The sequence below is a fragment of the Chironomus tepperi genome, unplaced genomic scaffold, assembly GCF_022539635.2.
Source record: "Chironomus tepperi strain 1889 unplaced genomic scaffold, CSIRO-AGI_Ctep_v1 contig_354, whole genome shotgun sequence".
NCBI lineage: Eukaryota > Metazoa > Arthropoda > Insecta > Diptera > Chironomidae > Chironomus > Chironomus tepperi.
The window spans coordinates 4,203,032-4,219,858 of NW_027226476.1; the positions used below are offsets into that span (position 1 = coordinate 4,203,032).

The 16,827-nt window shown below is 33.4% G+C and overlaps 2 protein-coding genes across 3 annotated transcripts in view; both read left to right on the forward strand.

The window, feature by feature from the left end:
* Positions 1–16,827, forward strand: part of LOC139094325 (SLIT and NTRK-like protein 6) — a 33,946-nt gene that overhangs the window by 3,519 nt on the left and 13,600 nt on the right. Inside the window, exon 1 of one of the 2 annotated variants that reach the window (XM_070645355.1) lies at positions 13,439–13,515. The exons of the other annotated variant lie outside the window; for it this stretch is intronic. The gene's annotated coding sequence lies outside the window, so the exon portion shown is untranslated. Of the gene's footprint in view, positions 1–13,438; positions 13,516–16,827 lie in introns of those variants that run through there. 2 annotated transcript variants of the gene reach the window in all.
* On the forward strand, positions 9,642–14,888 carry LOC139094381 (toll-like receptor Tollo). The gene is made up of 3 exons (XM_070645420.1): positions 9,642–9,784; positions 9,856–10,995; positions 13,632–14,888. The coding sequence occupies exons 1-3, from the start codon at positions 9,768–9,770 to the stop codon at positions 14,848–14,850; spliced, it is 2,376 nt and encodes a 791-aa protein (XP_070501521.1). The 5' UTR covers positions 9,642–9,767; the 3' UTR covers positions 14,851–14,888.

Sequence of the window (16,827 nt, forward strand, 5' to 3'; positions counted from 1 at the left end):
TTACTTTGACTAGTCCATCAAAGTGAATTAATAGCTAACATTTTGTCTGTTTAAACTTCTGGGATTCATTCCTGTGCATTATGTGCAATTTCCTGCTCAAAACTTGACCAATAGTTTATAGTGGGATCCGAACCATTCCTTTGTCTGTCGATCGAGGTCAAATGTTGTGATAAATTTTTCGACTTGTTCATTTCAGCTGTGTGTGCAGCATATCAACAAATGTACAATAAATATGCAAATCTAAATGACAAATCCTATTAGATTAAGATCACATCAAGTCATTGACACTGCTGGAGATGAAGAAATATTTCTTCCGGATGAAACGTGTGTGGGTGTAGGACAGTTGCCCACTCGTACACATGCCCACTGGTTCATATGCCCACTAGTAGAGTTGTCCCTATATTAAAGAGACAAAAACTCTGCACAGGAATCACTAAGAGGTTTCGGGTTATTTACACTCAATTGTTCAAAATTCTTAGATGTGGTAAAACTTTCGGTTTTTGAACTTCACTACCCTTAACTTTATTTTTTTTATAGTTATAAAATCATTGATAAGTAAGTAACCAAGTATGTCAATTGGATGTAATTATTATGAATATAATGATTCTGGATTTTATTATTATTATGGAATATTGTTTCTAAATGTTAACTGGATCTTGTTTTAAGGACATAGTGTGTCTGGAAGTTAGCTGGATCTTATTACGTTGTACATAATGTGACTAGGTATTCTCTAGATCTTACTTTATGATCATAATATTTCTGGTTTCAAAATAGACATCGTAAACAGAAATCATATATTTAAATTGTATTATATACAATAAGATCCAGTGAACATCCTAAATCATTATGCTTATTTACTTACTTCCTTTGCGAAGACGCTCGAGGTCCCATTGATGCATTTAGAGTTCTTTGGTCTACCTCGAGAATCATTTTACTTATTATAATTATATCTAGTTGACATATTAAGTTTCATAGACCAGTCTAGTGTCAATTATGTTAACACTAAATACCATAAAGTTAAGGGTAATGAAGTACAAAAGACCAAGTGCATCGTCTAAGAATTTTGAAAAATTGTATGCAAAAAACCCGAAGTTCTTAGTGTTTCCTGCGCAGATTTTTTGTCTAGCCAGTCGAAGCTTTCAAACTTGGAGCTCTTTGAGAGATAACTTACTTACTTACTTACTGGAATCATGCTTCTCACCTTCTCACCTGCTTTGATATCTAATTGAAATTTCCGCATTTCTGTTCTAAGCCAAGTTTCTTTTGGAGCACCTGGGTAACTTTTTCTTTTGGATCCCATTCGGGGGTGGTAACACAAGTTTGTGTTATCTTCCCACTTACGTCACTTTCTCTAGTGTTGCGTTTTCGGAGCGTGTGACCTATGCAGCCATACTTTCGCTTGAATACTTCCCGATTAATGTCTTCCTGATCAGCACAGTAGTAATACTTGGATTGACTTGGTGATCCATCACCAGATTCTGAGGATCCGTCAAAAGCAGCAATTCACAAAAAGCCACAGTTTTGGTTGTATCTGTGTCATTACAATTCTACATGTGACTACAGTCTACCGGCTGTGCTCAAATACTACTCACAAGACTGAATATGTCCGTATTGAATTACGAGCCAGGTCAAGCCATCATTAAGCAGTTCTCATGTCCTTGCTGAGTATGTTTAACTTGTAAAATTAGTAGAAATCTAATTTCGGACATGTTCAGTCTTGCGAGTAGGTCAAGCTTCGTTTGGTACATATTTGAGAACAGCGGGTTGGTCGTAGTCACACGGAGCATTTTAATGATCCAATGCTGCTGACCTTTTAAATGCCAAATTATCATAAGATTAATGTTTGATTTTTTACATACTTTTTCATTTATAGCCAGAAATATTTACGAACCTATCGAGCTTGATAAGCTACTTGATCCAAAGACGCTTGATCAGAAGCCATTCCAGTCAACTGATGTAATTGATCCTGTCATAATTCCGTGCACCAGCAAGGATGATTTCTTACAATGTATTAAGTTTAACACCAAAGCTGAACAATCAGAGCAGTTGATTAGTAAATTCCTATTTCCTGGTGCTGTACCTGGACTGGAAACTGCAGATCTTCAGAAAATTAACACAAAATATGGCGAACAATGTCCGGTTCTTATGCTTGTGTCTGAAAGTGAAGAAAAATGGACAATTTTGTGGAAATCGCAGGAAAATGAGAAGTTCTTCGAACTCAAACATCCAAAAAAGCTAAATTGGGAAGAAAGTTTAAAGTTGTGTGAATTTGTGGCTGACTTCTTGTCTAAATCTTTGAAGAATAATCACATAGGTAAGTGGATATTGACTAGTAATTATAGATATAGATATCCTAACTAGTTTCATAATAATTCCCAAATGAAGCAGGTTGAGATTAATCGACCATATGTCCAGAAGACTGATAATATTCAGGAACGGATGAGTAAAAAAGGACGTTAGAGTCTTTAGTATTCCTGTTTGAAGGTTTTTGAAGTATAAAGTTGGAAATACGGTCGATTAATTGCAGTCTGTAGCACTCCACTCGGTTCCAATGCAAATTATTAATCAATTTTCCTGTTATTCAGGCATAATCAGTCAATTCTCATATCAATCTGGTCTAAATTTAATTGAACTGGATTTCCTTGCGGATTCTCGTGACTTCAACTTATTGCTGCTCGCTGCAGAGACCGGAAACACAGAAATCGTCAATATTCTCCTCAAACTAAAGATAAAGACATGCTCAATGGACAACAAAGTCAGTGCTCAATCTATGGCATTTGATAATAAACATTTTGATGTCCTGTACATTTTACTGCAGAATAATTTGACATTTCCGCAATCATTTGAATCCAGCGAGTGTAGTGGGAAATTAAAGGAGTTTTGTGATGTGACTGAGGATGTTCATAAGCTGATTAGTTCCAATGAGAAGGACAAACTTGAGGAAATTCTGAATCAACATCAAAATTTGCGTCATTTTTTCAATTTCTCGAATAAGTCAGCATTAATGATTTCATTAGAAAGCAAGTCATTTGAGGTTTTCGACTTACTGTTGAGTAAAAAGCTTCGATTTGGTTCCAATGAAGATCCAGCAGAATATTATGAAAAAATTAATAATTACGACATTCAACGACAGATCCGAGATATCCAGAACAAATATTCACAGCCATTTCTTGAGAAGCATATCCACACACTTGTTGCCAATTCTACAGCATGTTTTGATGAAACAGAAGTTAAGGATAAACATGATACAGTTAAGAGAGCATTTGAACTATTGAGTCAGAATATTTTCATAAAAATTATCCTTCAAATTGTGGCTGCATCTAAGAACTTTAAGATTGTCTTTGACTTTAACCGTGAAGCTGTCAATGTTCTTGATCCAACAGCTACTGAGTTCACTCAAGGTGTTTGTTACATATCTGGTAAAATGTATATTGGAGCTAAGCAACTACTTGATTCTGCTACAGAACATGAGACATTGGCTGTATTGATCCACGAATTGTGTCATTTTGTCATGATTCAAGTCTACAAAAATCAGGCAAATCCATACACAAAAGATGACAAGAAGACCATGACGGAATTTAAGGAAATATCAAGAATATGTGAGGAAAATTCAGAAGCAGAAGAGATCATCGGTCTCGTCTACAATTGTTATCCTGAGGAAGACTATCATGCTGAGCTGATTGTACGTGTTGTGCATTTACTTGCTTTTTATCGCAACTTACCCGAGAAACTAGCTGAAGTACGAACAAAATTCATTAAACTTTTTGAATTTTATGAGAAAAAGGTCGTTCCAGAATTGCAGCAGGCATTGCCAGAGATCGAAAGTCATCATGAAAAGGTGTTGGAAATTAAGGATAAGAAAATTACTAAGTTTAAGATTATTTCAATTGTTGTAACAGTTATTGGGATTTTTAGTGCAATTCTTATTGCTTACTTCCTTTATAAACCAACTTATAAGTTTAATGAATTGTCTGATGAGGACCAAATGTCTGTCTTTAAAGCTCCTGTATTGTATAAAGGAATTAATCTTGAATTTAGGGATTTGTTTGCTAAAAACTCGACCATTTATGATAACTTGACATCCGATCACATCCTTAAGATGATTAATAAGCAACCATTAGACTTGACTGATCCATACTTGCGATATGTAACGGAAGTGATTTCACATTCATGGGAAAATATGACAGAAAAGTTAAAGGATAAAGTTTTAAATTCAAATTTCACTTTCCAAGATGAAAGTTTAAAATTGGAAAAATTGGAAGGGATTAATCCGGATATTTTTAATTATTTGACATCTGATCAGATTGTTAGTGTCTTAGATGGACAGGAACTAGTCGTGCATCATATGATTAAAAATGAAACTAAATTTTATGTTGAACGGAAATTTGAAAATGAATTAATTCGTGAAATTTATTACAATTTTATTCAATATGTAGTAGAAATAGATAATATAGACTGTGACGAAATGATGCCAATATCGGACAAAACGTTTGAATCCTTTTATCAGGAATTCATAAGTCAAAATATATCTGATCAAATGAGCATAATCGATAAAATAAAGCGAAATGATTGGTTTAAATATTGTGTTACACGGAATTCCTTTATTGAGGCACTGTCCTCAAATTCTGTTCCACTTGACTTTAAAAAAGTTCTAGAAACCGCAATTGATTCAAAATTGTTCATTTTGTCAGGTGAAGCAGGAACAGGAAAGACAATAACATTTGAACAGTTTACGATAAAATTCAAGAAAATGTTTCCAACTCGATGGGTTTCGTACATTGACTTGAAGGATTATAAGCATCTATATCAGGGCAATAGAACCTTAGATGCTGTTGAGAACATGCTTGAAACCATTTTCGGACTTAGTTCCACAAAATGAATTTGAAAGACAAATTTTTGAAGATAATTTCAAGTCGGGAAATTTGATTTTATTCTGGAATGGATTTGATGAAATTTCACCGCAATATAGTGAGCATTTTTTGGGTATTTTGAGTTTGATTAGGAATTCTACCGCGAATGTTCAGTTAGTATGTACTAGACCACTGTATTCTGAATTGTTGAGGCATCGTTTTTCAGCACAAATCTTTAACTTGATTCCATTTAATCAAGACGAACAAGAAAATTATATCAGAAAGTTTTTAATGTCCGAAAATATTGACGAATCCAAAATTCCAGATTATCTTGAGAAAGTCCAAAAAATCGTAAATTCAACAGGATCAGATCAAAGCTTTGACACACCATTAATGTTAGGAATGATTGCGGAATTAATCGCAAGTGATGAAATCATTTATGAGTCAGAAAATATTTTCGAAATTTACCAAAAATTTGTCAAGAAGAAAATTGAAATTTGGCGAGCAAAGAGCGATTTTGCAATCAAATTTTATGGTGATTCCCTCACAGATCACCGAAAATTCGATATGATGAAATTGTATCAGTCATTTGCATTAAAGACGGAATCATCCGATCGAGACACAGTAAATGTATTAAAACTAAGAATAATGCGACAAAAGATTCCAGCGGAACTGACAAGTGACGAAATCTCCCGGATGGGTATTTTGTACATTAATGGCAAGAACAATGTCAAATTTGCACACAGAACATTTGCTGAATTTTTCATTGCACAATATCTGATCGAAAATGTATATATCGCGGATGATGAACCTTCGGTAGATGAAGCGGAACTAAGAATTGCAGTGTTCAGTAGTTTTCCTAAAAATGAGAACATTCAAAACTTTTTTAATGCTTACATTCAATTAAATGCTCATGAAACTGCAAAACCATTTGAAAAACGAATTGCGAAGCTTTTAACCACAAAATATCAGAAAATTTTATTCGATTTTGAACCTGAACATTTCTTATTCGTATTTAATTTCTTTGAACGTGATCCGAAAGTATTGAAAAAGTTGCTTCAAATTGATGAGCATGAGACATTGTACATATTCTACTTTAAATTCCCTACTAAGAAACCTGAAGCACTTTTTTATGATGAGTTCAAAAGTCAAGTAAGATCATTGCTTAGTGACGATGAATATGACAGATTTATTCGAGGTAAAAATCAAAAAGGAGTCATTTTGTTGAGCGAATATGGCTACGAAATATCAGAACAAAAATATTATAAAGATAAGAATGTTGTTCATGATATTTATAAACTTGATGACGATTTAAAGCTCAATGATGACGAGGATTATGTTTTTAATTCCATTGCAAATAATTTGACATTCGATGAGTTAGAGGAACTCATAAAATCAGGAATAATATTTGAAATAAGTGATTATTTCACTGATATATTATTTAACTATACCACCCACAAATACAGCATATCCGAACAAAAGGAACTTTACATGAGTGCTCTCACTAACACTAGATTCTTAGAATATTACGTCAGGAACTTTAACCAGTTTTTAAATAAAACTATTGAAATATTTACGGAAATTGAAATCGAAAAAATTTTTGACTCATTTCTTGAAGTTACTCGATTTGATTTCATTAATTCTAAATTATTTTGGGACACATTTGTCACTTACGCATCGCGAGACATGCAAAAATGGCTTTTAAGAAAAACTAATTTTTATCAATCAGAATTCTATTGCTATCCAAATAGCTTTCTTTTAATTCCATTTAGTAATCGAAAAGATTCATTTCCGTATGTTCTAAAAGTTTACGAAACTTACTTCAGTATGGCTGAAATTCAGGAATTTGTTCTCTCACATCCAAGTGATTTTTGGGTAAACCTTATTTTTCATGGAGACTATATTGATGAATTTGCTAAATATATGTCAAAAATATTTAAGGGAAATGAAAAATCATTAAAAAACTTTTTATTAAGGGAAGTTGAGCCAACAAATTTGAATACTTTTGAACTTTTAAATGATGTTGATCTTTATGAATATGAAATAAATGATTTAAAAATTTGTTCAGATTTATTGGAGTCATTAAGTAAATATTAAAATTCTAAAAATCCGCACTTTAGGGTACGATGAAAAACTAGTAAACATGTAGAATTGGCATGGGTTTGGAAGTCCGAAATCCACTATTTTCCTGGGAAGCGCCTCCACATTAGATTCCTACCAACTCTGTTCTCGACATACTTGATGGGATTTTATACTAGTTTACCTTTAAATTATCTAATCTAGAATTACTTTTATTGCAATTTATTACTAACAAATAAGCAACAATGAACTTGATATTTAGTAGCAATCAAATCAGTTGCTATTAATCATAGATTTACATTTTTATAGGTTTGGGGTTAAAATTAATATATTTTACAAATTGATCAATCAAATAAATATTCAGCATTAGCACAATTTACAGTCTTAATTAATGTTTAAGCCTTTTTTTTCAGCTTTTACTCTAAAATCTTCTCAATTCTCTTTTCTGATCAGGAAAAAGTTTAACGCCCCGCGTAAACAAAACGTGAAAAAATATTCATTCGAATAAATAATTAATTTTCAAGTGTGAAACAACAGTGCATTGAAAGGAAAAAGACTGCAAAGTCCTCAAATTATCAAGGATCGATAGAAAATCTCGGCCAATAGAGATGTCAATACAAATACCCAAATACCCAAATATTTGGGTATCCTAAAAATCATCACTTTTTGGGTACTCAAGATAAAAATTTTCATAAAATTTTTGATTTCCATTGAATTTTATAGTGTAAATGTTTGGCCAATTAGAATTTAATCTCATATTTTGAAATATTAGGCCTAATAAGCCTAAATTTATAAAATTAGTCAATCATAAAACATACTAATTATACCAGATCTACTTCAAATTTGTTGAAAAATCGTAGACACAATATGTGATCGCCAAAGCGATATTTATATTCCAAGAATTAATATTTATAATATATTAATCTGCTGTCATTGTCTCATCTCTAGTGGGTGCAACCTAGGTACAAAGTTGGTACATCTTCAGTAGGTACAAGAATTAAAATATTTACTAGATTGACCTTTTTAGCTCAATATTTTAATTAAAATTAGCGGTAAATTACTTTCGCAATAATGTCAGTTACTTTTTGACGCAATTTTTAAAAGAATTATTTTGGAAATTGTCATTAGATCTACTTTTTAGAACCAAAAAATTTTTTTAAAATATTTGTATAAATATTTGGGGTTTGATATTTGGGTATTTGGGTATTTGCAAAAATTATTGACATTTCTACCGGCCAATTAACAGAACAGCAGAAAATCCTCAAAGTGAGAATTCTACAATTAAAATACTTTATAAAAAACCTCGTTTTTTGCGTAGACTAAAAAGCAAAAAATAAATTTTATTTTGTGTTGTAGAGAAATTGGTTTGAAAGTTGACACGACACATGCATTACAAACAAGCACCATGACCTTATTGTATAGTTCCACAACTTAAAACGAAAGCGCTTGTTAACAGAATTTCATCAAAGCTTTGCGCCTTCGTTTTTTTAAATTGTATTTAATAATGAGCAGCCTATAATCAGCTTTAAAAAGGCACAATAAATTTATTGATCCACAATATTCAGTTGGAATTAATGTTTATAGAATTTAGGAGAACTTTGGATCACAATTTTATAAGCTTAGGGGTCATCACACGTGTTTTTAAATATTATCTGTTATCTGTTAAACACATGCTGTCAAGTACTGCATTTAGTCTAACCACACCAAGTTACAACGAGAGGGTGGTATGAAAAGAGTCAAAATGAACAGGTAATGATGTGCTGGACATGATATTAAAACAACTGAAGAAGCTTCATTAAATATGGTCCGACTTTATAAATGATAAAAGAGCCCGTGGTAGACCAAAGAACTCCTGGAAGGAAACCGTCGTTAGTGGAGCATTACATTAGGTAAAGGGAATTGGCAGATTGAAGCCAGCGATAGAGTCAGCTTCAGATGCCAAATGAGTAATACCATGGATCGCAATTGATATGTATGGTCAGCGAAGTAAGTAAGTCAGTAGAGTCAGTGATTAAATTATGTATTTATAATATAGAAGATTAGATTGAGTTGGGATAGATCAGGAATAATTTGAGTAAATAGAAATAATCTTTAAATTCATATAGCATTACGCAATTTAAATGATAAGAACAAAAACGACTGACTTTATGGACATGAAATAAGATTGTCAATGTTATTGACTTATAGATGACTTTATCAAGGACAATAACAAAGTCATCATGTGACGGATCAGCTAAGGACATGAGTAACATTAAATCAGCCAAGACATGATGGATATGATGTCCTATAAATGATTACCTGGCCCTACAAGTCGGAGACCAAGAATTCTTGTTTTAAGCATCAATAGTGACTTTTATAGTGACTATAATAGAGACACATTCCTTAATTTGGACAATTAAGTATCTTGGTGACCTGTTTTATCCAAAATCAATTTATAATTTTGGTGGCTGTCGTCGAAAGCTGTACACAGTACAATAGTATGAATTAACGATAAAGCGACGAGATTTAAACAAAAAGTAATTTAACCCCAAATTTTGATCCATAAATTCATAAAAATTATACAAAACAAAGTAAATCATCCAATGATTAGCAACAGCATCAAAATCAGCACAAAATCCTTATCAACAGCTGTAATACTCTCAAAAACTAGTCGCGTGTATTTTTGGGAGATTATTTTGTATAAAATCAGTTCCTGTGCTGTTGTGGCTTCACTTTCAAATCATCTGTCTTAAGTTGAGGATCATTCTGAAGAAGCTGTGTGCTGTGCCTTGATTTGGTCAACAATTTCAATTTATATCCTGCATTTGGGGACTTTGTGTTGGACATAAAATTGTGAAAATGTTCAAAATAATTATGTGAGTTAAATTTGTTAATCTAGTTCAGCTTTATTGATGCTTAATTGTCTATTTTTATTTTATTCGACTAGATTGCTTCTGTGCATGACTTTGGCACTTCCTGGATCGTCACAATCAGCATCGATTCATTGTCAATATAAATCAGATTATTGGAGCTATTTAGGGACAGTTTATCGTTGCGAAGTTAAAAATTCAGTCAGAATAACTTCACTTGATGCAGCACAAATCAACTCAGTTACTGGCACACATCTGGCTGGCTATAATAATGACAATGTTGAGGCTTTTTATGTTCGTAGTAAAGGACAAATTCATTATTTTCCATGTGGATTGAACAAAATCTTCAAAAATCTTAAAGGAATTTACATTGGATCCACTGGACTTAAGGAAATTCATCAAAAAGACTTGAAATATTTCCCAAATTTAAAGTATCTTGCTTTGTCAGCAAATAGTTTAGAAATATTGGAAAAAGATTTATTCGAGTTTAATCCTGATTTAGAGGTTATTTATCTATATTTTAACAAAATTACGCACATTGATCCAAATGTGTTTGACAAACTGACTAATCTGAAGACTTTGTACCTTACCTCAAATGTATGTATTAACATATATGCTTCCAACAATTCAACAGCTGTTCAAAACGTCATCAAAACAGCAAAGAACCAATGCATAAATTCAGATTATTCAAATTTGGAGCAAAAAGTCAAGAACTTCGAAGCTGAATCTTCAGCACTAAGTTCAGAACAATTCAAGGAAAAACTGGAAAAATTGGAAAATGAAGTGAAAAATTCAAAATTTCCAATTTTCTTCCGAGACAAACTTCTAGGCATAAGAGCTGATCAAGTCATAAAGGCACAACAGGAAGCCACACCAACCACAACCACAACGGAACCAACAACAACAACAGCAGAAAGGTCAAAACTGGAGACATGCTCAGCACTAGAGTCCAAAGTCGACAAAATGACAGAAAATTTGACAGATTTGATGATCCTTGCTACAAATGGAACCAACACTCAGCAATGCGATGCATTGAAAGATGACTTAAGGAACCGCAATGAAGACATCGACACAAAATTAGAAATTCTTCAAAACATTAAAAATGCAGTCACGATTGATCATGTTGGACTTTTAAAATCATTAGGATTCAGAACTGACAAGATTGAGAAGACAATGAAGGAACAAGACCGGAAATTTGATGAATTAGACCAAAAATTGTCAAAAATTATGAAGGCACTTAACATAAATGAATAAAGCTACGATTTTAATCAGTGCAAAAATTTGTTCTTATTTTATTGTTTTTGTTACTTTATGAGCAGTTCCAGTGAAAATGTATTAAGGACTGTTTTAGGATCACTAATCATCCTTTCTAGAGTCAATGATTAATAAACACCGATGGACAGAACACAATGTTACGAGACCTAGCAAAGCTCCAATTAATAATGCCTTTAAGGATGTTAATGCACTTGACATCAGTAATTGTCAAGCAGTTGCCACCAATAGAGTCAGCACCAGACGTCAATTGAGTAATACCATGGATCACAATTGATCAATACGGGCAGCGAAGTAAGTAAGTAAGAAGATTAGGTTGAGTTGGGATAGATCAGGAATAATTTGAGTAAATAGAAATAATCTTTAAATTCATACAGCATTACGCAATTTAAATGATAAGAACAAAAACGACTGATGTTGTTGACTTATAGATGACTTTATCAAGGACAATAACAAAGTCATCATGTGACGGATCAGCTAAGGACATTAGTAACATTAAATCAGTCAAGACTTGATGGATATGATGTCCCATAAATGATTACCTTGCCCTACAAGTCGGAGACCAGGAATTCTTGTTTTAAGCATCAAAAGCCTGTCTAGTCACATTCCTTTATTTTTAATGATGAACAACGGTCATTCCGCATCTTAACTAACATCACACAAGTGCGAATCAAAGTAAAAAGAAGCATAACAAGCGATTGGACATGACGACATAGACACGATCATGACAGTCAACATTAAATGCGATTTAAATAGGAAATGTGATTAATAAAGAAGCAGTCACAACTCTGTGGATGGTCAATGGGTTCAAAAATGATACTTTACAACCTTGTATATATAGAATATATTCAGGGGTGATGATGATTAGAATATAATAGAATAAAGATTAGGATCCGTCGATGATGAAAGGGCACTGCGATCTACGATCTGTTGTACCATCCCTGAGTGTCATTTAAAGGATTCCGATCTATTTGATAAATTTAACAATGTCTTCATATCGTTGCTTCCTTATATCCTGAAAGTTGACCTTGCCATCATTGAAATGCTTCCTTCAGTTCCTCAAAGCACCAACTAAGATACTAAGTTTATTTCTAGATAGTTCTAGAGCCTCTTCAAGTACCGTTTGTTGATAGGGCCTATCAATGCTTTAGCTGTAAGGGATCCTACTTCCGAATTTCACAGATGAAGGTGCTGTCGGTTAAGCCATTCATGTATCTCAAGTTTAACAGTTTCGAAGATGTAATATGGCTAGATATCGTATATAATGACTGAATACCCACTAAAGTACTGCAAACTTGGCTGCGTCCCCGTTGTTATTTACTGTGCTGACCATACAGGTCATCTGTGTTACATGTCCTTCCTTAATTTGGGTCTAAAGCTGATTCTATTGTTGTTGTGCATTAACATCTCAATCGACAGCGTCTTTCCCCCAAGTCTGTCATATACCTTAGTATTGTACTTGGAATTGTATCGACGACCAGGATGACAATAGTTTCGACGGTAATCATATAATCTATAACGGAACCAATAAAAATTCAGCTCAATTCTCTAAATTCACCAGCCAACTTCTCACACATAACTATTTTACCCATAATTTTGGTAGCCTTCATACATGACTTGACATCATTACCAAGTGTCTGATTAATCGTATGTAGTCGATACCAAAGTATAAATGATGACAAAATGGATGCAAAAATTTTATTTCCATTTTTAAGGTTGCAGCACATGCTGACTTAATAAATTATTGAGATTTTTGTGAGTAGAAATTCCATTTTGATCCTTTTTTTGTTGATCGACTGAGGAACATTAGTGACTGTTTGGAATTTAACATTAGAGAATTGATGGTCGTCAAGTTTACGTGACTAATGACAGCTATGAGTAGATTTAATGATAAAATGCATGATTTTAACATGACAATATAGTGAACATCACAGCTATTGTATCAAAAATGTGATCATTAAAACAGGAAGCTGTACACGATGCAATCATGTCCATTAACGTATACTCAGATGTTCTGCATAATTTTCTACAATTGAAGTTTGTTGTGGCACTAAAAGATTGTTCTGATTACTATGTCAATGTTGTTAAGCATCAAAATCAGTCAGATTTAAATAAAAAGTTATTTGACCCCAAATTGTGATCCATAAATTCATAAAAATTATACAAAACAAAGTAAGTCATCTAATGATTAGCAACAGCATCAAAATCAGCACAAAATCCTTATCAACGCTGAAATTCTCGCTGGTTTATTCCACTCCGAATCCGGATTTAACTTATCAGCAGTACTAATACTCTTAAAAATTGGTCGCGTGTATTTTTGGGAGATAATTTTGTATAAAATCAGTTCCTGTGCTGTTGTGGCTTCACTTTCAAATCATCTGTCTTAAGTTGAGGATCATTCTGAAGAAGCTGTGAGCTGTGCCTTGATTTGGTCAACAATTTCAATTTATATCCTGCATTTGGGGACTTTGTGTTGGACATAAAATTGTGAAAATGTTTAAAATAATTAAGTGAGTTAAATTTGTTAATCTAGTTCAGCTTTATTGATGCTTAATTGTCTATTTTTAACTTATTCGACTAGATTGATTCTGTGTATGACTTTGGCACTTCCTGGATCATCACAATCAGCATCATTTGAGTGTAAATATGACTCAGATCAATGGAGCAATTTATTAGGGACAGTTTATCATTGCACTTTTCGAAATTCAGTCAGAATAACTTCACCTGATGCAGCACAAATCGACTCGGTGACTGTTACACATCTGGCTGGCTATAATAATGACAATGTTGAGGTTTTTAGTGTTCTAGGAGTCCAAATTGATTTTTTTCCACGTGGATTGAACAAAATCTTCAAGAATATTAAAGGAATTTACATTGCCTCTGCTGGACTTAAGGAAATTCATCAAAAAGACTTGAAACATTTCCCATATTTAAAGTATCTTGCTTTGCATGCAAATAATTTAGAAATATTGGAAAAAAATTTATTCGAATTTAATCCTGATTTAGAGGTTATTTATTTAAATTTCAACAAAATTTCGCACATTGATCCAAATGTGTTTGACAAGCTGACTAAACTGAAGTCTTTGAACCTTAACTCGAATGTATGTATTAAGTTGGATGCTTACAAAAGTAGAGCTGTTCAAAATGTCATCAAAGCAGCAAAGGCTAAATGCACAAATTCAGATTATTCAAATTTGGAGCAAAAAGTCAAAAACCTCGAAGCTGAATCTTCAGCATTAAGTTCAGAACAATTCAAGGAAAAACTGGAAAAATTGGAAAATGAAGTGAAAAATTCAAAATTTCCAAATTTCTTCCGAGACAAACTTCTAGGCATAAGAGCTGATCAAGTCAAAAAGGTACAACAGGAAGCCAAAACTCCCACAACCACAACGGAACCAACAACAACAACAACAGAAAGCTCAAAACTGGAGACATGCTCAGCATTAGAATCAAAAGTCGACAAAATGACAGAAAATTTGACAGATTTGATGATCCTTGCTACAAATGGAACCAACACTCAGCAATGTGCAGCATTGAAAGATGACTTAAGGAACCGCAATGAAGACATGGACACAAAATTGGAAACTCTTGATGAAAATGTTCAAAATACCAAAACAGCAATGCTCAGAGAGATCCAAAACATTAAAAATGCAGCCACGATTGATCATGCTGGACTTTTAGCATCATTAAGATTCAGAACTGACAAGATTGAGAAGGCAATGAAGGAAATGAAGGAACAAAACCAAAATATGGATAAAAAGTTGGCAAAAATTATGAAGGCACTTAACATTAATGAATAAAGCAACAATAAAAAGTGCAAAAATTTGTTCAAATTGAATTTTATTCCTTTTTTTTAAATTATTTTTAAGAATGAACGACAATATCTAGACAAAGGTCACACTGCCTAGTCTGCTTTGTTTGGCTTTCCATAGGCAAGTGGCTTGACATGATAGGAGTGTAATTATGTGAATGATTATTCTCTTTTATCAGCAAGCCTGTCCCTATCCACGGCACTACACTTGCACCAGATCATAAGATGTACTCGTGCAGTTTAGTGTGACAAACAAGTCTATGAATTAAGGGATCATGGTGGCTCTCGGGTACCTGAGAACTGAATAGTAGTAATGACTTGAGTGTGAGAACACCGGTGGATGACACGTGGACGTTTTTGGCTCTACCTAGTTAGAGATGGCTATGACAGATTGATATTTTCAAGAACTTTAATACCATTTTGGTAAAATAAACAAATCATCATCATAGGCAATGCCTAGACTAAGACAAAAGCTACCATGGTACAGCTAGGCACCTACCCACAGGCACGTAGGACTAATATATAATGCTTGAAAGACCAAATCTTATGAGCCTGGAGTCGCTGCAATTAATAATCTGTTGCAACACACCCTTTAGATCTGCAGTTTATAGTGGCATCTGAACCAATAAATAGATTTGAAAATGTTAATTTGACATGACCTGAGATTGAATCCAGGATTTTTGTCATGTAAGACAAACGCTCTTCCATTTAATCCACTGAAGGCATTTGACCGCTTTATGCTGATTTAAGTCAAGTTATATATAGAGTCTTGATAAGGTATTCGATGCGGAACACATGCTGTCACGTACAACACCTGAAAAGCTTCATTAAATATGATCCGACTTTATGAATGATAAAAGAGCCCGTGGTAGACCAAAGAACTCCTGGAAGGAAGCTATCGTTAGTGACAGCATTACATTTGATAAAGGGAATTGACAGATTGAAGCCAGCGATAGAATCAGCTTCAGATGCCAAATGAGTAATACCATGGATCGCGATTGATATGTATGGTCAGCGAAGTAAGTAAGTCAGTAGAATCAGTGATTAAATTATGTATTTATAATATAGACGATTAGATTGAGCTGGGATAGATCAGGAATAATTTGAGTAAATAGAAATAATCTTTAAATTCATACAGCATTACGCAATTTAAATGATAAGAACAAAAACGACTGACTTTATGGACATGAAATAAGATTGTCAATGTTATTGACTTATAGATGACTTTATCAAGGACAATAACAAAGTCATCATGTGACGGATCACCTAAGGACCAGAGTAACATTAAATCAGTCAAGACTTGATGGATATGATGTCCTATAAATGATTACCTAGCCCTACAAGTCGGAGACCAGGAATTCTTGTTTTAAGCATCAATAGTGACTAGACACATTCCTTAATTTGGACAATTATGTATATTGGAGACCTGTTTTATCCAAAATCAATTTATAATTTTAGTGGCTGTCGTCGAAAGCTGTACACAGTACAATAGTATGAATTAACGATTAAGCGACGAGATTTAAATAAAAAGTAATTTGACCCCAAATTTTATGGATGCACTGTGATTGACAGGGGTTTGGGTGATATCAGAGGATGGAACAATATCAGAAACTAGAGAATTGAGGAGTTTTTGTCACATCCTTTATATCTACAATTTTCAGTTAGATCCGAACCACTAATCAGCTCTTCACATTGCATTGACACAAGTGTATCATAAGACCTGATTAATTTGTATGCTTTTTGAGATTTTAAAAACCGACTTCTTTACGCCGTGTATCCTTTGAGTATTGCTGATTTTGGATCAATTAACCCACACGTGGTATTCAGTTCAGATTATTGAGAATAAGATTAAATTGGAGAGTAATCCTCTCTGAGTATTATTGTAACTTATAACTGAAGTGAGTAAAATTCATTGGATGTCCACTCGTGTTATTTATTTGACAATTTGGGAATTCCCGTGACTATA